The sequence below is a fragment of the Pan paniscus genome, chromosome X (genome assembly GCF_029289425.2).
Source record: "Pan paniscus chromosome X, NHGRI_mPanPan1-v2.0_pri, whole genome shotgun sequence".
Lineage (NCBI taxonomy): Eukaryota > Metazoa > Chordata > Mammalia > Primates > Hominidae > Pan > Pan paniscus.
Window position 1 is genome coordinate 147,287,796 of NC_073272.2, and position 25,118 is coordinate 147,312,913.

Sequence of the window (25,118 nt, forward strand, 5' to 3'; positions counted from 1 at the left end):
ATATGTTTATTGCGGCACTATTCACAATAGCAAAGACTTGGAACCAACCCAAATGTCCATCAGTGATAGACTGGATAAAGAAAATGTGGAACATATACACCATGGAATACTATGCAGCCATAAAAAAGGATGAGTTCATGTCCTTTGCAAGGACATGGATGAAGCTGGAAACCATCATTCAGAGCAAACTATCACAAGGACAGAAAACCAAACACCACATGTTCTCACTCACAGATGGGATCTGAACAATGAAAACACTTGGACACAGCGTGGGGAACATCACACACTGGGGCCTGTCATGGAGTGGGCGGTTGGGTGAGGGATAGCATTAGGAGAAATACCTAATGTAAATGACGAGATAATGGGTACAGCAAACCAAGACAGCACATATATACATATGTAACAAACCTGCACATTGTGCATATGTACCCTAGAACTTAAAGTACAATAAAAAAAAATAGAGAACCCAGATATAAATCCATTCATTTATAGCCCACTCATCTTCAACAAAAGCATGAAGAACATCCAGTGGGGAAAGTACAGTCTTTTCAATAAGTGGTGCTGGACAGGCTGGATAACTATATGCAGAAGAATGAATCTATACCCCTATCTCTCACCCTACACAAAAATAAAATCAAAGTGGATAAAAGACTTGAATCTAAGACCTCAAACTATGAAACTACTAGAAGGAAACACTGGGGAAATGTCCCACGACATTGGTGTGGGCAAATATTTTTTTGTGTAAGACCTCAAAAGCACAGGCAACAAAGTAAATGTAGATAAATCGGATCACATCAGATTAAAAAGCTTCTGCACAGTAAAGAAAACCTATCAACAAATTGAAGAGACAATCCACAGATGGAAGAAAATATTTGCAAGCTATCCATCTAACAAGGGGTTGAAAACGAGAATACATAAGGAGTTAAAAATACTCAATAGCAAAAAAGTCCCAAATAATCTGATTTAAAAATGGGCAAAAGAGCCGGGCGCGCTGGCTCATGCCTGTAATCCCAGCACTTTGGGAGGCCGAGGCGGGCAGATCACCTGAAGTTGGGAGTTCGAGACCAGACTGACCAACATTGAGAAACCCCGTCTCTACTAAAAATACAAAATTAGCAAGGGTGGTGGCACATGCCTATAATCCCAGCTATTTGGGAGGCTGAGGCAGGAGAATCGTTTGAACCTGGGAGGCAGAGGTTGCGGTGTGCCGAGATCGTGCCATTGCACTCCAGCCAGGGAAACAAGAGTGAAACTCCGTCTCAAAGAAAAAAAAAAAAAGGCAAAAGATCTATATAGACATTTCTCAAAATAATACATACAAATGGTCAACAGGTATATGAAAAAAAGGTTCGACATTACCAATGATTAGAGAAATGCAAATCATTAGAGAAATGCAAATCAAAACCACAGTGAGATATCATCTCACCACATTTAAAATGGCCTGTGTCAAAAAGACAGGCCCTAGCAGATGTTGATGAGGATGAGAAGAAAGGCGAATCCTCACACACTGTTGGTAGGAATGTAAATTAGTATAGCCACTAACAGTATGGAGGTTCCTCAAAAAAACTAAACATAGAATACCATGTGATCCAGCCATTCTACTACTTGGTATGTATCCAACAATAAAAAGGAAATCAATATATTGAAAGGATACCTGCACTCCCATGTTTATTGCAGCAGTATTCACAATAACCAAAATATGGAATCAACCTAATTTCCCAACAAAGGATGAATGGATAAAGAAAATGTGGCATATATACAGGAAGGAATATTATTCAGCCCCAAAATAGGATGAAATCTGGTCATTTGCAGCAACATGAGTGGAATTGGAAGTCATTATGTTAAGTGAAATAAACCAAGTAAAAAGCGACACATATCACATGTTCTTACTCGTGGAAATTATAAAAGTGAATCTCATGGAGGTAGACTAGAACAATGGTTACCAGAAGTCAGGAAGGTTGAGGGGAGAGGGAGATGAAAGGAAAAAAAAAAGAATATAAATATATTTATTACCACTAAACTGTACACTTAAAGATGTAAAGGTGACAAATTTTATATGTATATTTTACCTCAACAAAAAGGCGTAAGAGTAAACAAAGAAGCAAACAATATTAAGTCTTAAGAAAGCAACTGGTTAATATTTAATTATATTATAATTTTTAACAAAAAGGAGAACAAACATCTGCATATTGTTCTATTGTGCTAATGAATAATAACAATGGAATTACAGTATAATAACATTTGCACTATACCTCACAGTTGTCACACAGTTTCACCATAAATTTTAAACACAAATAAAAACTTCAAGTGATATCATAGAATGACAGAACTGAAGAAACTGAGGTTTTTTTGTCTTCATATTTACAATAACTGTGCTATTGTTCAAACAGAGGAATGTTTAGCATCACAAGTGTTAGAAACATGAAGTAACTGTACCTGAAGGAAGCTTGAATGGATTTTAAACTGTGATGAACTTTCTCTCAAAACAGAAATGTATAGTTAGGTCCAGGAAGCCTGGGGATTGCGTGTATAACTGGAGGTTTTCCAAATTAACTTCCATTTAGAATACAATGTTGATGAAAAGAGATGTAATTTAAATGTGCTGATTTGAAGTATGCTTATCTATTATTGCAACTCAACAGTAGTCTCAGCAATTTGTTTAGAATATAGCTCAACAAATGATCTTGTTTTCAGAGAAGAGCGTGTTCCCACTGACATGATTTAGAATTGTTGACATGGTGATAATAACAAAGCAGACCAAATTATAATTGGTTTTCTTCTTCTTCTTCCTTCTCTAGAGGCAGTGCACTTCCTCATTGCCTGCAACCAAGGAAATGCTCCCATTGCCCTGGCCTTGATATGTCACTGGTTTCCTACTGTGTTGTTCTAGAAATTTTTCCTGGAAGCCCAGATGAGCCTCCTCCTCCAGTCCTTCCTATAATTCTGTAATCAACAAATTCCCTATATGAAAATCCCTCTTTGCTTAAACTATCTAGTTATGTATTCTAACTATTCTAGTTATCTGCAACTAAACCCTGACTGATACAGATAGTAGGCAAGGAACAGGGGATTTTGCTTAGAGCAATAGCTGTTAAAAACATTTATTCCTTTATCCATCCATTCACTCAACAAATACTTACATGGATCTCTCTGTATATATAGCTATGCCTATGTGTTATTCAAATTTGGGGTATTTTCTCCTGAGAGCATTTAATTTTGACTAGGTGATCAAGTCATGCACAAGAGAGATGGATTGGACAACTATATTAGTTAGAAAGCGTTTGGCTGTCAGAAACAGAAACACTAACTCAAAATGGTTAAAACTATTAGGAAATATATTATCTTACAAACTGGAAGTTCCACAATGGGTCAAGTTTTGGGGTAGCTCAATGATATCATTAGGTATTCAGGTTCTTCCTGTCCCTCTCTTCTGCCATTCTCCATATTGACTTCATCCTTATACCGGCAGCAAGATGGCTTCAGCTCAACCAGAAACAACAATGATCAGAGAAAGAGAACAGAATGATTCTCTCTTAGGAGTAAGTAGATTGCTGTGTCATTACGGCCCCACTCACAGGTGATCTGTAGGACAACGGGGAAGGGAACCTGTTGGGCAGAACTTTGAGTCATATATTTGGTTGTCCCCTTCGTCTGGAACTTGTTTTATTTGCCAGGAAGAAGAGAAAGGCTGTGGCAAGGATCTATGCTGAATCATGGCAGAGACTAATGTTGCGGCTGGATGGTCAGGGTCTTGGAAGAAGCAAGTTTGGAGTATTGCAAGTTTGGAGCAAGTTTGGAGCAAGGAAATTTGAGAAAGAAGTATGTGAATTGATCTAGAATGTATGTCTTGCATATGAATATTTATCAAAAGGTTCTCTTTGTAGGAGAGCTGCTAAATAGTCATATGGGCTTAATGCCCATTCAGTGGATATCAATCAGACTCTCTCTACCACTCCGGTGCTTGATGGATGAGCTCATATACAAAGTGGGCTTGGGGACAGAGATGAAAATATGCATGGACTCAATAATATGAATTTCTTCTCACCAAAACCTACTACTTCTTGGATGCCCAATTTACCAGCAGCAGCCATTAGTCCTGGGTCCCTGATATGGTATAATATCCTATGGGTACCAACGAGCCATCTTGGGACAGTTTGATTGGTTTGGACCCCTTTTATTACAGACCGGACAGTGACTTTTTTCTTAACTTGAATAGATTGTAACTCCAAATTGGATTTGTTTTCCTGTTTACCATACCTCGGCTAGCCCTACCATCCGTAGATTTATTGAATACCTTACACAGCACTATTTGTATCTCACACAATATTGCTTCTATCAAAGGAACTCACATTACCCTGATCTAAGTACAGCAATGAAACGAAGCCTGTTGGCTTCACTGGTTTTACCACATGCCAACTCACCTAGAAGAAATCAGCCTAATAAAACAATGAAGTCACCTCTTATAGGTCTACTTATGACATGGCCTAGCAAAAAACACCCTGTCAGTTTGGGGTACCATCTTGCAGGAATGTGCTGTACATGCTGAACAAGGACTAGTGATCAACATATGGTGTTGTTTCCTCCATAACCAGAACACATGGGGCTAAGAACCAAGGGATGATGGCAAGATTGACATCTCATGATCCACGTACAAAAAATTTTGTGTTTTGCTTCCTATTCTCACAACTTTGGTTTCTGCTATTTTAGAATTAGAAGCTTATTATTATTCAATATTTCTTTCAGGGAACACAACAATGATTCCCCTCAATTAGAAGCTGGGACTGCCACCTCATGCTGGTAGGCAAACCAGAAAAAAAAAAAAAAGATAATTACTACCTTGGCTAAGGCAACTGATCCTGATTATCATTAAATGTTATACATTATAGGAATGAACTAGTTTGCTTTTATTACCCTACTGAGACATCATTTATGTTATTTCCACTATAACAATGAACATTGTTGTACATGTCCCCTTGTACACATGGGTGAAAGGGTAGATACCTAAAAGTGGAATTCCTAGGTCACAGAATATGTGAATATTTAACTTTACAATGTGTTGTCAAAAACTCACCGAAGTGGGCCAGGCGCAGTGGCTCATGCCTGTAATCCCAGCACTTCGGGAGGCCGAGACGGGCAGATTACCTGAGGTCAGGAGTTCGAGATCAGTCTGGCCAACATATAGTGAAACCCCTTCTCCACTAAAAAATACAAAGTTTAGCCTGGCGTAGTGGCACACACCTGTAGTCCCAGCTACTTGGGATGCTGAGGCAGGAGAATTGCTTGTACCCGGGAGGCGGAGCTTTCAGTGAGCTGAGATCGTGCACTGCACTCCAGCCTGGGCAACAGAGCGAGACTCTGTCTCTCAAAAAAAAAAAAAAAATCACCAAAGTGGTTGTACCCATTTGTAACCCCACCTACAATGACCAAAGTCCTATTTGTATATATTCGTGTGGATATTTATTTAGTTTTGCTAATCTGGTCAGTGTGAAAAATCTCATTATTGATTTAACTTATATTCCCATGATTACTTGAGCTCAGGCATCTTTTCATGTCTGTGGGGATATGTGAAAAAAAAATAGTGTCAATTATGTTTTCCACAAGAACGGTAGTTACATTCTGAGCAGCGGTATGCACCATCTCATGAAACAGTTCTTGTATTCATGCCCATGCCACACATTTTTATCTCTAATTAGGTCTGGGTTGTTTAGTATCAAATTTAGCTCCCTTGAGGGTATAGGACAAAAGAGGAAAGCCAGTGCAGGATTTTAAATTTACATCTGATAATCTGTAAAATGGACACTTCATATGGCTTGTGTGTGTGTGTGTGGGGGGGGCCTCAATCTCTAATTAGTGTTGTGTAAACCAGGAAGTGCTGAGATGTAATCTTAGGGATTTTGTCCCTTGAGTTCCTGTTAATAATTTGGGTTTCTAATGGTATAACGTGGATTGCATTGTAGTAGAACTGCCACGCCTCACGGGTTTGCAGCAACCTCAAATGCTACAGTCAAGTATGAGTCATAGCATGCCAGAGCTGGATGGTATCTTCACAATCGGGCTATCCACAGCCCATAATTGGTGAAGGGGGGAAACTAAGGCGAACAGAGCTCAACCTGTGAGGTGGCAAAGGGCTGAGTTCCCAATTGCGTGCTCCAGCTTGATCTGAGACCTCAGGGTGGCTGTGCGGTGTCTGGTCGTATGATAATTTTCCACCTGTGCTATGACATGAACAAGGCTGCTGTTGGGAGTCAATTTTCCATGGATTTGTTGAGTTTCTGTATGTCTCAGGAGAGCTTTTGTCCTTTGTCTCTGACTCAGTAGTCTTGCATCTTCTGCCAGCATCTATAAAACTGCAACTAGTTACCTTGTTACTTGAAAGAAGAGTAAAATCTCAGATACTTCACAGCTCCTCACAGTTGAAAGCAGTAGTTTCAGAAGCTATTAATAAATGTTTTGTGTGATAAGAATCCTCTCATCAAATTCGTTTTGGAAAAGCTGAAGCCAAAAAAAAGAATTTAAAAAAATATAGAAGGAAAGTGGGTTCTTTTCCTGTTAGACTCTTTGATAAACTAAACAGCATTATAAATGGCTCTTGGGCATGGGGGCAGGGATGGGTGGAGTGTGCTACGTTTCAAGAATTATTGGAATAGGAATATTGCTTCTCCCTTCCTCTGTGGGATGCTTAGGAACACTGGAAATAACAATAGAATAAAAGTAGTAGAAATGGAAAGTACGTATAATATAATTATGAATAAGGATGGAAATGCAGTTGGGGTGGTTTTCATATCCTTTGTAAACTAGAATGTGGTAAGCTAACAGTTATGGAAGCAGTACCTACACAGTCCTTTTGCTGGTGTGCCCAAACCAAGGAAGATAATGGGATTTTGCCCAAGGGTCAGATTTTAGAGCCAAAAGGGGGTCTAGAAACAATGTCCAACCCTTCCATTTTACACATGAGGCACCAAGGCCTAGTGGGAGGAAGGCATTTACTTAGAGCCACCCAGTTCATGGGTGGTAATTTTAGCAATAAAACGTAAATGATTTTAGTCACTTTTCAGTGTTCGTCACACATTATTTGTTCTCATGTTATCGTATTGTTTTATTTATTTGTAACTCAGTTTTAAGGTTTCATAAGGCAAATAGCATTTTGTCTAACACGTAAAGCTTCTACTAAAGTGTAACAATCTATTGAATATCTACGATATTCACTAGTCACTCTTCAAATCCCATACTGCCCAAAACGACTTTTTGCCATGATGAAAATGCTCCAGCCGGACACGGTGACTCACACCTGTAATCCCAGCACTTTGGGAGGCCGAGGTGGGCACATCACCAGAGGTCAGGAGTTCGAGACCAGCCTGGCCAACATGGTGAAACCTTATCTTTACTAAAAATACAAAAACTGGCCAGGCGTGGTGGTGTGCGCCTGTAATCCCAGCTATTCCAGAAGCTGAGGCAGGAGAATGGCGTGAACCTGGGAGGCGGAGCTTGCAGTGAGCCGAGATCGCGCCACTGCACTCCAGCCTGGGAGACAGCAAGACACCGTCTCAAAAAAAAAAAAAAAAAAAAAGAAACAAAGAAAAAAAAATCCATATTGCCAGTGTCCAGGATGGCAGCCATAAGCCACATGCGACTATTGAGCACTTGTTAATGTGGCTACTGTGATTGAGGAACTGTTTTCTTAATTTCATTTAATTTTAAGTAATTGAAATTTGCATTTAAATAGCCACATTTGGCTAGCAGCTGCTGTCGTGAGCGCTGTAATGACGAACTGTAGTGACCATACACTACAGTGTGCACTCTGGGAATGAGGAGGAATTAACGGCTAAGGTTGGAGTCAGAATCCGAGTTATTCCTTTTTGTTGATCTATGGCAAGCAGTCATGCCACTGGTGCAGGCCTGAAGCCCCGTTCACTTGTTCCACAAGCATTTAGCAAGCACCTATATGCCAGGCTTTGAGTGGGAGTGTGGGGGTGCACCAACCACTGGCCACGTGGTTATAAGGGTCTGGGCCTGTGGAATGAAGCAGAAGACGTCATCGTGAAGGAATCAGTTTCAGGCCTCGCGAGAGTTGGCACATGCCACGCGAGGGCCACAGCCCTATTGGCTTCTGAGTCACGGACTGCCCCGGAAGCTTCTGGGTCACGGACTGCCCCGGAAGCTTCTGGGCCACGGACTGCCCCGGAAGCTTCTGGGCCACGGACTGCCGGACCGTTGGGCTGTGAGGCAGCGTCTCAGCGAGGCGGCACCCAGAGCCATGTCTTCACATAGGAGGAAAGCGAGGGGGAGGAATAGGAGAAGTAACCGTGCCATGCGTGTGGCTCACTTAGAGCTGGCAACTTATGAGCTGGCGGCAACTGCGTCGAATCCCGAGAGCAGCCCTCCTGGATACCAGGCCGCCATGGCTGACAGGCCGCAGCCAGGATGGCGGGAATATCTAAAGATGCGGGTCAGCAAACCCTTTGGGATGCTCCTGCTCTCCATTTGGATCCTGCTGCTCGTGTGCTACTACCTGTCCTACTACCTGTGCTCTGGTGAGTGCTGGCTCAGGCCAGGCAGGGAAATGCTGGGGGAGGGGGAGGGGGAGGGGGAGGGAGAGGAGGGCGGGGTGTGGCAACACACCGGCACCAACCATAGGCCTTCCTGCCCCTTCCTGTCCTCTCTCCTCCCAAAGGCCTTTATGGCCCTATCCTCAGCAGTCCTTACAAAGTCCTGCCCTCTCTCGCCTGGCTGCAGGAAGTCTTTCCTGCCTAAACTCACTTATAAAAGACTTTCCCTCCCCAACTTCCCCTAACAAAAGCCTTCCCTTCCTCACTTCCCGCCACAAAATAGACTAACCTCCCTTGTCGCCCCTTTTTAAAAATTGAGGACAAGGCACGGTGGCTCACATCTGTAATCCCAGCACTTTAGGAGGCTGAAGCAGGTGGATCACTTGAGGTCAGGAGTCCAAACCAGCCTGGCCAACATGGTGAAACCCTCATCCCTACTAAAAATACAAAAATTAGCCGGGCATGGTGGTGCACGCCTGTAATCCCAGTTAATCGGGAGGCTGAGGCAGGAGAATCGCTTGAATTCGGGAGGTGGAGGTTGCAGTGAGCTGGCATGGTGCCACTGCACTCCAGCCTGGTGAGAGAGCGAGACTCCGTCTAAAAAGAAAAAAAAAAAAAGGAAAAGGACTGGGCGCAGTGGCTCACGCCTGTAATCCCAATACTTTGGGAGGCCGAGGCGGGCGGATTGCCTGAGCTTAGGAGTTCAAGACTAGCCTGGGCAACAAGGTGAAACCCCGTCTCTACTAAAATACAAAAAAATTAGCTGGGCGTGGTGTCATGCACCTGTAGTCCCAGCTACTTGGGAGGCTGAGGCAGGAGAATTGCTTGAACCCGGGAGGCGGAGGTTGCAGTGAGCTGAGATCGCACCACTGCACTCCAGCCTGGGCAACAGAGCGAGACTCCGTCTCAAAAAAAAAAAAAAAAAAAAAAAAAGGCCGGGCGCGGTGGCTCATGCCTGTAATCCCAGCACTTTGGGAGGCAGAGGCGGGTGGATCACGAGGTCAGGAGATCGAGACCATCCTGGTTAACACGGTGAAACCCCGTCTGTACTAAAAATACAAAAAAATTAGCCAGGTGTGGTGGCAGGCGCCTGTATTCCCAGCTACTTGGGAGGCTGAGGCAGGAGAACGGCGTGGACCCAGAAGGCGGAGCTTGCAGTGAGCCAAGATCGCGCCACTACACTCCAGCTTGGGCGACAGAGCGAGGCTCCATCTCAAAAAAATGAAAAAAAAATTGAAGTGAAATTCATATAACATAAAATTAACTATTTTATAGTGAACAATTAAAGGGATTTCGTTCCTGTAAATGTTGTGCAACCATCACCCCGTGTAGTTCCAAAATATTTTAACCACCCCAAATTAAAACCCATACCCATGAACCAGTTACTCCCAATTCCCCAGTCCATAAGGGTACTTAATTCCTTTTTATGGCTGACTAGTATTCCATTGTAGGGATATACTATATTTTTATCTAGTTTTTGAAATTTACCGAATTTGGGTTGTTTCCACTTTGGGCCTATTATGAACAATACTGCTATGAGCATTTGTGTACAAGTTGTTGTGTAGACATGTTTTGAATTCTCTAGGAGTAGAATTGCTGGGTCATATGGGAACTCCATTGATCTTTTTGAGGAAGTCAAAACCACTGTTTTACAAAGTGGTTGAACCGTTTTACATGTCCACTAACAATGTTTGAAGGTTTCACTTTCACCAATATATGTTATCTGTCCCCCTTGTTATACATTATAGCCATTATAGTAGGAGTGAAATAGTATCTCATTATGGTTTTGATTTATATTTTCCTAATGCCTAATGACGTTGAGCATGTTTTATATGCTTGTTGGCCATTCGTACATCTTTGGAGAAATGTCTTTTCAATTATTTGACCATTTTTAATTGTATCGTTTGTGGTTTTGCTGTTGAGCTTTAGGAATTCTTTATATATTCTGGATACTGGACCCTTATCAGATACCTGATTTGCAAATGTTTCCTCCCATTCTGTGGGTAGTCTTTTCACTTTCTTGATAATGTCCTTTGATGTAAAAATGTTTTTAATTTTGAGAAAGTTCAATTTATCTATTTTGTCTTTGGTTGCTTGTGTTTTGGAGTCATATCTAAGAATCCGTTGTCAGATCCAAGGTCATGACGATTACTCCCATGTTTGCTTCTAAGAGTTTTACGGTTTTAACTCTCATATTCAGATTGTTGATCCATTTTGAGTTGATTTTTGCATATGGTGTATGTTAAGGGTCCAACTTCATTCTTTTGCATGTGGATAGCCACTTGTTCCAGCACCACTTGTTGAAGAGACGATTTTTTCCTCTTGGCAGCCTTCTGAAAAATCAGTTGATTATAGATTTATAGGTTTAGTTCTGGACTCTCAATTTTATTCTGGTCTACGTGTCTATCTCTATGCTGGTACCACATTCTTTTGATTACTGCAGCTTTATAGCAAGTTTAGAAATTGGAATGTGTGAGTCCATCATTTTCGTTCTTCTTTATCCATACTGTTTTGCGTATTCATGGCCACTAACAACTCTATATAAATTTGAGAGTCAGCTTTTCCGTTTCTGCAAAAAGGCCATTGGAATGTTGATAGAGTTGGCATTGAATCTGTAGATCACTTTGGAAGTGCTGCCATCTTAACAATATTAGGTATTCCAATCTGTGACCACAAAATGTCTTTCCATTTATTAATGTCTTCTTTAATTTATTTCAGTAATGTTTTGTAGTTTTCAGTTTACAAGTCTTTAACTTCCTTGGTTAAATTTATTTTTAGATATTTTATTCTTTTGTATGCTATTGCAAATAGAATGGTTTCCTTTTTCTTTTCATATTGTTCTTTGCTGGTGTATAGAAGCACAGCTGATTTTTACCTGTTGGTCTCGTACCCTGTAAAATTGTGAAATTAATTTATTAGCTCTAGTAAGATTTTGAGGGCTTTTTGTATATTCTAGACATAGAATCATGTTATCTGTAAATAGAGAGAGTTTTACTTTTTACTTTCCTATTTTCATGCCATTTATTTCTCCTTATTGCTTAATTGCTCTTGCTAGAACTTCCAGTACAATATTGAATAGCAGTGATGAAAGCAGGCATCCATGTTTTAGAGGAAGCTTTTGGTTTTTCAACATTGATTATAATGTTAGCTGTTCATCAGCTCTTCATCATGTTAAGTAAGACTCATTCTGTTCCCAGTTTGCTGAGTGATTTTATTACGACAGGGTTTTAGATTTTGTCAGATGCTTTTTTTGCATCAATTGAGATATGAAATTGTTTCCCTTTGTGTATTATGTTGACTGATTTTCTTATGTTCAACTGTCTTTAGATTAGTGGGATGAACCCCACTTTATAGTCATTGTGTATAATCCTTATAATACGCTGTCGCATTTGGTTTGCTGGTATTTTGTAGGAGAATTTTCTATCTATATTCATAAGCGATATTGGTCTGCAGTTTTCTTGTGGTGTCTTTGCCTGCCCTTGGGATCATGTTACTACTGAACTCCTAGAATGAGTTAAGAAGTATTGTTGCTGGAAGATTTTGAGAACGATTGATGTTAATTCTTCTTTAAATATTTGGTAGAAATTACCAGTGAAGCCATCCGTTCCTAGATTTTTTTTGTTGAAACATTTTATTTTTGATTTTATTTTTACTTTAAAAAAAGTTATGGGACACATGTGCAGAACGTGTAGGTTTGTTACACAGGTATACATGTGCCATGGTGGTTTGCTGCACCTATCAACCTGTCAACTAGGTTTTAAGTGGTATTTGTCTGAATGCTCTCCCTCCCCTTTCCCCCAACCCCTCGACAGGCCCTGGTGTGTGATGCTCCCCTCCCTGTGTCCATGTCTTCTCATTGTTCAACTCCCACTTATGTGTGAGAACATGCGGTGTTTAGTTTTCTGTCCCTGTGTTAGTTTGCTGAGGATGATGTTCCCAACTTCATCCATGTCCCTGCAAAGGACATGAACTCATTCTTTTTTATGGCTGCATAGTAGTCCATGGTGTGTATGTGCCACATTTTATTTATCCAGTCTATCATTGATGGGCATTTGGGTTGGTTCCAAGTCTTTGTTATTGTAAATAGTGCTGCAATAAACATACATTTGCATGTGTCTTTATAGCAGAATGACTTATAATCCTTTGGGTATATACCCAGTAATGGGATTGCTGGGTCAAATGGTATTTCTGGTTCTAGATCCTTGAGGAATTGCCACACTGTCTTCCACAGTGGTTGAACTAATTTACACTCCCACCAACAGTGTAAAAGTGTTTCTATTTCTTCACATCCTCACCAGCATCTGTTGTTTCCATACATTTTAATGATTGCCATTCTAACTGGCTTGAGATGGTATCTCATTGTGGTTTTTATTTGCATTTCTCTAATGACCAGTGATGATGAGCTTCTTTTCATATGTTTTTTGGCCTCATAAATGGCTTCTTTTCAGAAGTGTCTGTTCATATCCTTCACCCACTTTTTAATGGGGTTGTTTATTTATTTCTTGTAAATTTGTTTAAGCTCCTTGTAGATTCTGGTTATTAGACCTTTGTCAGATGGATAGATTGCAAAAATTTTCTCCCATTCTATAGGTTGCCTGTTCACTCTGATGATAATTTCTTTTGCTGAGCAGAAGCTCTTTAGTTTAATTAGATCCCATTTGTCAATTTTGGCTTTTATTGCCATTGCTTTTGGTGTTTTAGTCATGAAGTCTTTGCCCATGCCTCTGTCCTGAATGGTATTGCCTAGATTTTCTTCTAGGGTTTTTATGGTTTTAGGTCTTGTGTTTAAGTCTTTAATCCATCTTGAGTTTACTTTTGCATAAGGTGTAAGGAAGGGGTCCAGTTTCTGCTTCCTGCATATGGCTAGCCAGTTTTCCCAACACCATTTATTAAATAGGGAATCCTTTCCCCATTGCTTGTTTTTGTCAGGTTTGTCAATGATCAGATGGTTGTAGAGGTGGGGTGTTAATTCTGAGGCGTCTGTTCTGTTCCATTTTTCTATATATCTGTTTTGGTACCAGTACTATGCTGTTTTGGTTACTGTAGTCTTGTAGTATAGTTTGAAGTCAGGTAGTGTGATGCCTCCAGCTTTGTTCTTTTTGCTTAGGATTGTCTTGGTTACACGGGCTCTTTTTTGGTTCCATATGAAATTTAAAGTAGTATTTTCTAGTTCTGTGAAGAAAGCCAATGGTATCTTGATGGGAATAGCAACGAGTCTATAAATTACTTTGGGCAGTATGGCCATTTTCACGATACTGATTCTTCTTATCAATGAACATGGAATTTTTTTTCCATTTGTTTGTGTCGTCTCTTATTTCCTTGAGCAATGGTTTGTCATTCTCCTTGAAGAGGTCCTTCATGTCCCTTGTAAGTTGTGTTCCTATGTATTTTATTTTCTTTGTAGCAATTGTGAATGGGAGTTCACTCATAATTTGGCTCTGTGCTTGTCTATTCTTGGTGTATAGGAATGCTTGTTATTTTTGCACATTGATTTTGTATCCTGAGACTTTGCTGAAGTTGTTTATCAGCTTAAGGAGTTTTGGGGCTGAGACGATGGGGTTTTCTAAATATATAAAATCATGTCATCTGCAAACAGAGACAATTTGACTTCCTCTCTTCCTATTTGAATACACTTTATTTCTTTCTCTGGCATGATTGCTTTGGCCAGAACTTCCAATACTATGTTGAATAGGAGTGGTGAGAGAGGGCATCCTTGTCTTGTGCCGGTTTTCAAAGGGAATGCTTCCAGCTTTTGCCCATTCAGTATGATGTTGGCTATGGGTTTGTCATAAATAGCTCTTATTATTTTGTGATGCTGAGAAGAATGTATATTCTGTTGATTTGGGGTAGAGTCTTCTATAGGTGTCTGTTAGGTCTGCTTGGTCCAGAGCTGAGTTCAAGTCCTGAATATCCTTGTTAATTTTCTATCTCGTTGATCTGTCTAATATTGACAGTGGGTTGTTAAAGTCTCCCACTATTATTGTGTGGGAGTCTGTCATTTTGTAGGTCTGTAGGAATTTGTTTTATGAATCTGAGTGCTCCTGTATTGGGTGCATATGTATTTAGGATAATTAGCTCTTCTTTTTGCATTGATTCCCTTTACCATTATGTAATGCCCTTCTTTGTCTTTTTTGATTTAAATTTGTTTTATCAGAGACTAGGATTGGTTTTTTTTTTTCTTTCTATTTGCTTGGTGAAATTTCTCCATCCCTTTATTTTGAGACTGTGTATGTCTTTGCATGTGAGATGGGTCTCCTGAATACAGGACACCAGTGGGTCTTGGCTCTATCCAATTTGCCAGTCTCTGTATTGTAATTGGGGCATTTAGCCGATTTACATTTAAGGTTAATATTGTTATGTGTGAATTTGATCCTGTCATCATGATGCTAGCTGTTTTGCACATTAGTTGATGCAGTTTCTTCATAGTGTCATTGGTCTTTGTATTTTGGCGTGTTTTTGCAGTGGCTGGTACTGGTTTTTCCTTTCCATATTTAGTGCTTCCTTCAGGTACTCTTGTAAGGCAGGCCTGGTGGTGACAGAATCCCTTAGGATTTGCTTGTCTGTAAGGATTTTATTTCTCCTTCGCTTATGAAGCTTAGTTTGGCTAGATATGAAATTCTGGGTTGAAAATTCTTTTCTTTAAGAATATTAAATATTGGCCCCCACTCTATTCTGGCTTGTAGGGTTTCTGCAGAGAGACCTGCTGTTAGTCTGATGGGCTTCCCTTTGTAGGTAACCTGACCTTTCTGTCTTGCTGCTCTTAACATTTTTTTCCTTCATTTCAACCTTGGTGAGTCTGATGATTATGTGCCTTGGGGTTGCTCTTCTCGAGGAGTATCTTTGTGGTGTTCTATTTCCTGAATTTGAATGTTGGCCTGTCTTGCTAGGTTAGGGGAAGTTCTCCTGGATAACATCCTGAAGTGTGTTTTCCAACTTTGTTCCATTCTCCCCGTCACTTTCAGGGACCTCAATCAAACGTAGGTTTTGTCTTTTCACATAGTCCCATATTTCTTGGAGGCTTTTTTCATTCCTTTTCAATCTTTTTTCTCTAATCTTGTCTTCACGCCTTATTTCATTAAGTTGATCTTCAATCCCTAATATCCTTTCTTCTTCTTGATTGATTTGGCTATTGATACTTGTGTATGCTTCACGAAGTTCTTGTGCTGTGTTTTTCAGCTCCATCAGTTCATTTATGTTCTTCTCTAAACTGGTTATTCTAGTTAGCAGTTCCTGTAACCTTTTGTCAAGATTCTTAGCTTCCTTGCATTAGATTAGAACATGCTCCTTTAGCTCAGAGGAGTTTGTTATTACCCACCTTCTGAAGCCTACTTTGTCAAACCCATTCTCTATCCAGTTTTCTGCCCTTGCCGGAGAGGAGTTGTGATCATTTGGAGGCGAAGAGGCATTCTGGTTTTTGGAATTTTCAGCATTTTTGCACTGTTTTTTCCTCATTTTTGTGGATTTATCTACCTTTGATCTTTGAGGCTGAAGAACTTTGGATGGGATTTCTGTGTGGGGGTTCTTTTTGTTGATGTTGATGTTACTGCTTTCCGTTTGTTAGGTTTTCTTCTAACAGTCAGGCCCCTCTGCGGCAGGTCTGCTCTAGTTTGCTGGAGGTTCACCCCAGACCCTGTTTTCCTGGTTATCACCAGTGGAGGCTGCAGAACAGCAAAGATTGCTTTCTGCTCCTTTCTCTGGAAGCTTCATCTCAGAGGGGCACCAGCCTGATGCCAGCCAGAGCTCTCCTGTATGAGGCTCCTGTCACCCCCTGTTGGGAGGTCTCTCCCAGTCAGGAGGCACAGGGGTCAGGGACCCACTTGAGGATGCAGTCTGTCCCTTAGCAGAGCTCGAGTGCTGTGCTTGTAGAACCCTCCTTGTCAGGGTCCACTGCTCTCTTCAGAGGTGGCAGGCAGGAATGTTTAAGTCTGCTGAAGCTGCGCCGACAGCCACCCCTTTCCTCGGGTGCTCTGTCCCAGTGAGATGGGAGTTATATCTTTAAGCCCTTGACTGGGGTTGCTGCCTTTCTTTCAGAGATGCCCTTCCCAGTGAAGAGGAATCTAGAGAGGCTGTCTGGACACAGCTGCTTTGCCACACTGTGTTGAGTTCCACCCAGTCCTTAGCACAGTCAGGGGAAAGCCGCCTACTCAAGCCTCAGTAATGGCGGATGTCCCTCCCCACACCAAGCTCAATTGTCCCAGGTCGACTTCAGACTGCTGTGCTGGCAGGGAGAATTTCAAGCCAGTCATTCTTAGCTTCCTGGGCTCTGTGGCAGTTGGACCCACTGGCTTGGCTCCCTGGCTTCAGCCCCCTTTCCAGGGGAGTGAACAGTTCTGTCTTACTGGGGTTCCAGGTGCCACTGGGCTAAGAAAAAAAAAAAAAAAAAAAAAAACTCCTGCAGCTAGCTCCGTGTCTGTCTGAACAGCTGCCAGTTTTGTGCTTGAAACCCAGGGCCCTGGTGGTGTAGGCACATGAGGGAATCTCCTGGTCTGTGGACTGCAAAAACCATAGAAAAAGCATAGTATCTGGGCCAGATAGCACAGTCTGTCACAGCTTCGCTTGGCTGGGAAAGGGATGCCTCCGCTCCTTGCACTTCCCAGGTAAGGCGACACCCTACCCTGCTTCTACTCACCCTCCGTGGGCTTCACCCACTGCCTAACCAGTCCCAATGAGATGAACAGGGTACCTCAGTTGGAAATGCAGAAATCACCCAACTTCTGCATTGGTCTTGCTGGGAGCTGCAGACCAGAGCTGTTCCTTTTCGGCCATCTTGCCAGCAGATGCCCCTGTTTTTGTATTTTTATATTGATATATCATAGTTGTATGTATTTTTGGGGTGTATGTGATATTTCAATATGTATATACAATGTGTAGTGATCAAATCCAGGTAATTGAGATATCCATTACCTCAAAAATTTATCTTTGTGTTGGGAACATTCCAATTCTTCTCTTCTAGCTACTTTGAAATATAAAACAAATTATTATTAACTATAATTTCTCTGTTACAAGGGAGGTTTTGTTTAGTGTTTCAATCTCTTTATTTGTTATAGGTATTCTTTGAAAGGTCTTCCCTCCTTAACCTCCCTTCACAAAGTACTACATTTCCTTTCCCTTCTTTCAGAAATGACTTTCTCTCATAGGTGACTTTCCTCCCTCATCTCTCCCAAGACCTTCTTTTCAGTACCTCCATCACATGGGACTAACCTTCTTCACCGCACCGCTGAAACCACTAACCTCCATCATCTCCTCTCTTAAAGCTTTTCCACTCCAACCTCACTTGCTAACCTCCCTTACTTCACCACACATTTCCTCAATCACCTCCCTTCACAAAAGTCTTTCCTTGCTCATTTCTCCTCATGAAAGCCTTTCTTTACTCACCTTCCATCACAGAGTCCTACCCTCCCGCATGTTCACTCACAAGTGCTTTCTTTTATCTCTCTCTAAAGGCTTCCTACCACACTTCTGAAAAAGTGCTTACTTTTCTCACCTCAGTCGTGGAGGCCTTTAATTCCTCAACTCTTCACTAAAATTCCTTGTCTTCCTTCACAAAGACCTTCCTCCCTCATCTCCTCTCACAAGGGCCTTTCTTCTTTCACCTCCCTCATGAAATAATAACCTCCTTCATCTCCTCTTCATAGTCCTTTCTTATCTCACCAGTACATTCCCTGCCTCACCTTTGCTTATATAGTTCCAGCCTCCCTTATCTCTCCTCACAAAGGTATACCCTCCATCTTCTCCTCTACCAAAATCTTCTTTCCATGCTCTCCCCTAACAAAATTCTAACCTCTTTCACCTCCCCTCACAAAGACCTAATCTTCTTTCATGGTTACCTTTCCTGCTTTCTTTACCCTCACAATTGACTTCCTTCCCTGCTCAAAGGCCTCCTTCCCTCAAGTCCCCTCACAAAACCCTAACTTTCTCACCTCCTTTCCCAAAAAACTTCCCTCCTTCACTTATCATCACAAAGGCCTTCCTTCTTTTACCCTCACAAATGCCTTCCCTCCTTCATCACCATTCCAAAAGTTTTTCTTGTCCTTCAATCAAGGTCCTTTCATTTCTCACCTCCCCACAATGACTTTCCTTTGCTCACTTCACAGGCCTTTTCTCAAAAGCTTTTCATTCCTTATCTCACAGAGCCCTTTTCTCCTCTCTGAAAGTCTTCAGTCCCTTACTTCCCTTCTTTTACCTTATACCATCCTCTCCCTCTCTAAGCTACCTTCACTAAGGCCTTCCCCTCTCCCTCAAATTCCTTCCCTTACCTCTTTATTTACCCTCCTCCAGGCCTTCACTCACTCCCTCTCAGAAGCCTACTTTCAGCTCTCCAAAAGTTCTTCTCCCCACTCAGGTTTTCCTTCCTTCACCACCCAAAGGTACTTTCCACTTCTTCCCCAAAAGCCTTCTTTTCTTCCTTCCACTTAATGGTCTTTCTGCCTCACTTGCTTCACTCAAAGTCTTTCCCTCCTCCTCCAGATTCTCCCAACCTGAACTGCTTTTCCTTTTCCTACAACCTTCCTTCCTTCCATAACCTTCCTAAGTCTCAGATGGTTTTCTCAAAACAGCTTTCTCAATATTACCCATAATGGCGTGCCTTTTCTCCCAACCCCCTCACAAATGTATTTTATGTTCTCATCTGCACAAAGGCCTTAGATTTCCCACAGTCTCCTGCCTTTGAGCTCCAGACCCAAGCCCAAAGACTTCAGCATCCCCACCTCTAATCCCAAGGGCTTCTTTCTCCCTGCTCTGCCTAGAGGTTTTCCGTCTTCTCAACCAAGGTCCACCCACAGTCAAAGAGGGAGGCAAAGATTGGGCAGTGGCATCACAACTAAAAAGAATAGAGACTTCTATACACTATGTCACAACTACATGGGTTTCTAGGTTTTTGTGAGGAATGAAATTCGAAATTAAATAAAGTATATGCTGTGTTTTATCAATTATTTGAAATAAGTTAGAAAATATGATTTCTGTTCTTTGAAAAAATGTTAAGATATTTTTAATGATCATTTACAAATCATAATATTACTACAAATTATTCAGGTTTATTTCTACTATTTATCTAAAGCACCAAAGTATTTCTGAATTACTGTATTTGTAATAGTACAATACTAAAAGTCTTCTTATCCTCTAAAAAAGTAAGCTGAAAAACAAAACTATAAATTGTGTATTTTTTCTTAGTCAGTGAGTTCTTCATTTTCTATTTCTATTTTGAGTAGAACTCCCACACAAAAAAGAATACTGTCTAATTCAGTGTGATTTCTTTATTTCCAGGAGTACTTTTTCCATTATAGGTCTAACATGTTTTCTCCTAAAATAATCTATGATTCATTCTTTACATTGTTAGATTTCCCAGATTCTCAGGAGGTAATATGTGACTGTATGAATTAAATTTAATTTGCATTTAAAATTATTTCACTTAATTAACATAACAAAATGCACTTGTTATGGGTTGAATTGTGTTCCCTCACCAAAAACAGTTGCAATTATAACCCCAATACCTTATTTGTGATCTTGTTTGGAGATAAGGTCTTCATAGAGATAATCAAGTTAAAATGAGGTCATCTGAAGTGTATTTTAATCCACTATGAATGGTGTCCTTATAAAAAGGGGAAACTTGGATGCAGAGACAGACACCCATACAGGAAAGACTATTTCAACCTGCAAGCCAAGGAGAGGCGTTTCCTCACAATCCTCAGAAGGAACCAGCCCACCCCGTCTCTACTAAAAATACAAAAAATTAGCCGGGCGTGGTAGCGGGCGCCTGTAGTACCAGCTACTCGGGAGGCTGAGGCAGGAGAATGGCGTGAACCCGGGAGGCGGAGCTTGCAGTGAGCCGAGATCGCGCCACTGCACTCCAGCCTGGGCGACAGAGCGAGACTCCGTCTCAAAAAAAAAAAAAAAAAAAAAAAAAAAAAGAAGGAACCAGCCCTACTAACACCTTGGTTTTGGACTTCTAGCCTCCAGAGGTGTGAGACAATAAATTTCTGTTTTAAGCCACCCAGTTTATGGTATGTTGTTACAACAGCCCTAGAAAACTAATATACATCAGAAGGTAAAATAATTGTCCATGGTCCTGTAGAATTATGGCGAAAGCAAAACATATGGTTCTGACATTAAAATTCCCTTTCTCATTTCTAGACGGACCCTAGTGAGTTCTCTTAGATTTAATGGTACTGACAGGAATTGAAGTTGAGTGACCTGAGGTAACTCTGGGATATACCTCCAGTTTGTATTGTCATTTGCATTCCCAAGCCGCATTGCCTTTCAAGTTATATTTATGCAGAAGACGTACAGACCAGTGGCATACAGGATAAGGAGAGAAGCAAACTGTGGACTGGGAGTTTGTTTCCACCAATAATCTGTAACCTATTCTGTCAGTCCTAATTGCTCATCCTTTTCAGGGAAATTTAAAAAATGAGAAATAAAGATGGACTAGTAGGTAATATTTTCAAATTGCCTTAGCTGCATGGACAAATCTCAGTAACTAGTTTCTGTATCATTATATTAGAATACTTTATTTATCTGATATCCTTGGGGAGTGAATGAGGCATTACACATAGAAAGTCTGGCTGCCTGCCGTGTACCTAATTGAGCACGAGGCTAGCTTTTGCTTTAACCCTGTGTATGTGTGGTGTAGTTGGAGGAGCCCTAAGCTAGGAATCAAGAGATCTAGGTTGCCCTGATTGTTCACACTAACTTGCTGTGTGACCATTGATGAGTCATTTTACCTCTTTAGGCTTCAGTTATCTTATCGAAAAAATGAAGAAATTTCACTAGGTGGGCATTTTTCCTGTTCAGTCAAAATGCTTGGTTATCTTAATGATACCAGTCATTCATGTTTTCCTTTAAGCTACCTTACTTTTTTACATTAATATATTTATTTAAAAAGGGAACTGTACCATAGTTATAAATGGAAAGTTGACCATATTTGCTATTAAGAAAGTTATTAATAAAAATAAATATCCTGAAAACAAGTAATGATATTAAATTTAAAATTGTAAGCAATAAAAATAAACGATGAAAGACATGTAACAAACTGTTTTGCATTGTATTAAGCCCTTCACATGTAACTTCATTTAATCCTCATAACACTTCAAAATAAATATCACCATTTTGCAGATGAGTAAACTGAGGCAACGAGAAGTTTACTGACATGCTCAAGTTCACCTCCTAGTATGTGGCAGAGTCAGGATACAAACTCAGGTCTGTTTGAGGCCAACACCCAGAAAGACAGTGGCATAGGTAGACCCTCAACTTGAAGCCTCAGTAAAATCCTTTAGAAACTGATACAGTTAGCCACTGCTCTTTCTGTCTCCTCACCCTGTCATTCAGTTTCTCATCTATTAGACCTCACACCAGAGCGGGGATGGGGGGGCGGGGGCAACATAATTTGTAAAATGAAAATACAAGATCTCTCATTCAAAATTCATGGATTTCAAAATGGCGATAGCAAAACATTAAACCAAGCATGGAGCTCCCCAAGTGTGGGGCCCTGTTTGACTGCACAAGTCACATATAGATGAAGCTCTCTGTCTGCACTGAGTCTGGTGTTTCTTTTCCATTGAAATGTAGTTAGATTTTTAGTCTTTTATTTGTAACAGGGAAATTAAAAAATAAAAATTCTTTGTGACAAGGAAACATAATTGTTTCTTTAATATTTTCTGCTACCAATTTAAAAGGCTGACTCCTAATCTTTTATTTGCTGAACATGCTAATGAGTGTAAAGATGCAAATTAGAGGCAAAGAGGATGACATTATTCTTCATATGAAAAATAATGGAGGAGGGGAAAAAGGCTGGAGGCTGTTTGGGTAGAGAGGAAGACCTGAGAAAAAGGCTTGTGTGCTAGCTGGTGGGAGACTTTGGAGAGAGTTAAAGAGGAAAAGGAGGCAATTGTCCCAGGGAAGAAAGAGCAGGGACAAAAGTTTATAAAGCCTAAGCAAAAAGAACAAAGCTGGAGGCATCACACTACCTGACTTCAAACTATACTACAAGGCTATAGTAACCAAAACAGCATGGTACTGGTACCAAAACAGACATACAGACCAATGGAGAAGAACAGAGGCCTCAGAAATAATGCCACACATCTACAACCATCTGATCTTTGACAAACCTGTCAAATACAAGCAATGGGGAAAGGATTTCCTATTTAATAAAGGTTGTTGGAAAAACTGGCTAGCCATATGCAGGAAACAGAAATTGGACCCCTTCCTTATACCTTATACAAAAATTAACTCAAGATGGATTAAACACTTATATGTAAGACCTAAAACCATAAAAACCCTAGAAGAAAACCTAGACAGTTCCATTCAGGACAATGGCATGGGCAAAGACTTCATGACTAAAACACCAAAAGCAATGGCAACAAAAGCCAAAATTGACAAATGGGATCTAATTAAACTAAAGAGCTTCTACTCAGTAAAAGAAACTATCATCGGAGTGAACTGGCAACCTATAGAATGGGAGAAAATTTTTGCAATCTATCCATCTGACAAAAGGCTAATATCCAGAATCTACAAGGAGCTTAAACAAATTTACAAGAGAAAAAAAAACCATCAAAAAGTGGGCAAAGGATATGAACAGACACTTCTCAAAAGAAGACATTTATGAGGCCAAAAAACATATGAAAAAAAGCTCATCATCACTGGTCATTAGAGAAATGCAAATAAAAACCACAATGAGATACCATCTCTCGCCTGTTAGAATGGCAATCATTAAAATGTGTGGAAACAACAGATGATGGAGAGGATGTGGAGAAACAGGAACGCTTTTACACTGTTGATGGGAGTATAAATTAGTTCAACCATTGTGGAAGACAGTATGGCAATTCCTCAAGGATCTAGAACCAGAAATACCATTTGACCCAGCAATCCCATTACTGGGTATATACCCAAAGGATTATAAATCATTCTACTATAAAGACACATGCACATGTATGTTTATTGCAGCACTATTTACAATAGCAAAGACTTGGAACCAACCCAAATGCCCATCAATGATAGACTGGATAAAGAAAATATGGCACATATACATCATGGAATACTATGCAGCCATAAAAAAGAATGAGTTCATGTCCTTTGCAGGGACATGGATGAGGCTTGAAACCATCATTCTCAGCAAACTAACACAGGGACAGAAAACTAAACACCGCATGTTCTCACTCAGGAGTTGAACAATGAGAACATATGGACACAGGGAGAGGAACATCACACACCAGGGCCTGTCAGGGGGTGGGGGGCTAGAGGAGGGATAGCATTAGGAGAAATACCTAATGTAGATGACGGGTTGATGGGTGCAGCAAACCACCATGGCCCATGTATACCTATGTAACAAACCTGCACATTCTGCACATGTATCCCAGAACTCAAAGTATTAAAAAAGACAAAGTTTATAAAGATTTGCCATATGGCAAGTGATGTCAGCCGTGTTTGGTGTCATGGTAGGTTTGATATGTTACTCATTTTTTTTCTTTTACACTTTCAAATAAACTCATAGCAAACATTAATATATCCACAAATATTCATCTATGTTCCACCTAAAATTCTTATGTACTACTAGTGATAGACTACACTTTGAGACATACTGCTCAAATTAATTTAAAAATAATTTTCTTTCAGAGTACGGAAGAAACCAAAGGTGGAGGGCAGGGTAAAATATATTCTAGACTTATGGTTGAGACTGCCACTGATGTTGCTCATCTTAGTTAAGATGTTTAATTGTCGCTTTCATTTCAATGCCCATTGTAATGACCGAAAGATCTATAAAGGGTGAAAACCTGGAGAACCTAGAAAGTTTCCATCTGGCATCTATATGCCAGAAACTTGGAGGGTTCTCTGAAAGATAAAAACATGATGGAGAGAAATCACAGCAACTTGTGTTTCATGTCAAGCCAAGGGCAAGCCTGTCCAGCAGGGTCTGGAGGCTAGGGCACTCTGAGTTGGGGACTCTAAGTTGGGGGATCAATATTCTAGAGGAATTCCAGAGAGCACATAACTTGCTGAATATAACTTAGGATGGAGACTTGGGCCTCAGTGTGCTACTGTCAGCCAACACTTACTTCAGATGGTGTGCTGAATCGAGTGGCAACAAGGACAGCAAATTGACGAAGGGGGACATTGAGCAAACAGCAATATGGAACTAAAGTCTTGTCAAGGTCCCTTCCATCTGTAGCTCCCTTCTCATGTCATGCAGGACAGAGGGTTCTCTGATCTGGCAAAATGTGCCTAGCAACATTAATCTCATTTCTTGTCCTTGTGCTGGAAGCACTCTCCCAGGTCCTTTGTTCAGCCAGCTACTTCTAGTCCTTTTTTTTTTTTTCCACTTAAATATCATCTCCTCAGAGAGACTGGCTCCCATTTAAAGTAGCCCCCCTCCTTTATTCTGTATCAGTATCCACTTTTCTTCATAGCACTCATTACAATTTGTAATTACTTAATTTGTTAGTGGTCTGTCTTCTCCACTGCATTGTAGTAAGCTCCATGAGGGCAGGGATCTTGTCTGACTTGTTCACTGATATATCCTCAAAACACAGAATATAGTGGGTGTTCAATAATGAGTAAGCATTAGTAGAAAACAAGCAGGAC

The 25,118-nt window shown here is 40.7% G+C and overlaps 1 protein-coding gene across 1 annotated transcript in view; it reads left to right on the forward strand.

The window, feature by feature from the left end:
- Positions 1-7,154: 7,154 nt before the first annotated feature.
- FMR1NB (FMR1 neighbor) overlaps positions 7,155-25,118 on the forward strand; it is a 45,720-nt gene continuing 27,756 nt past the window's right edge. The window contains exon 1 of the mRNA XM_003806821.4: positions 7,155-8,531. Coding sequence (XP_003806869.1) covers positions 8,255-8,531 — 277 coding nt within the window. The 5' untranslated portion in view covers positions 7,155-8,254. The remainder of the gene's footprint in view (positions 8,532-25,118) is intronic.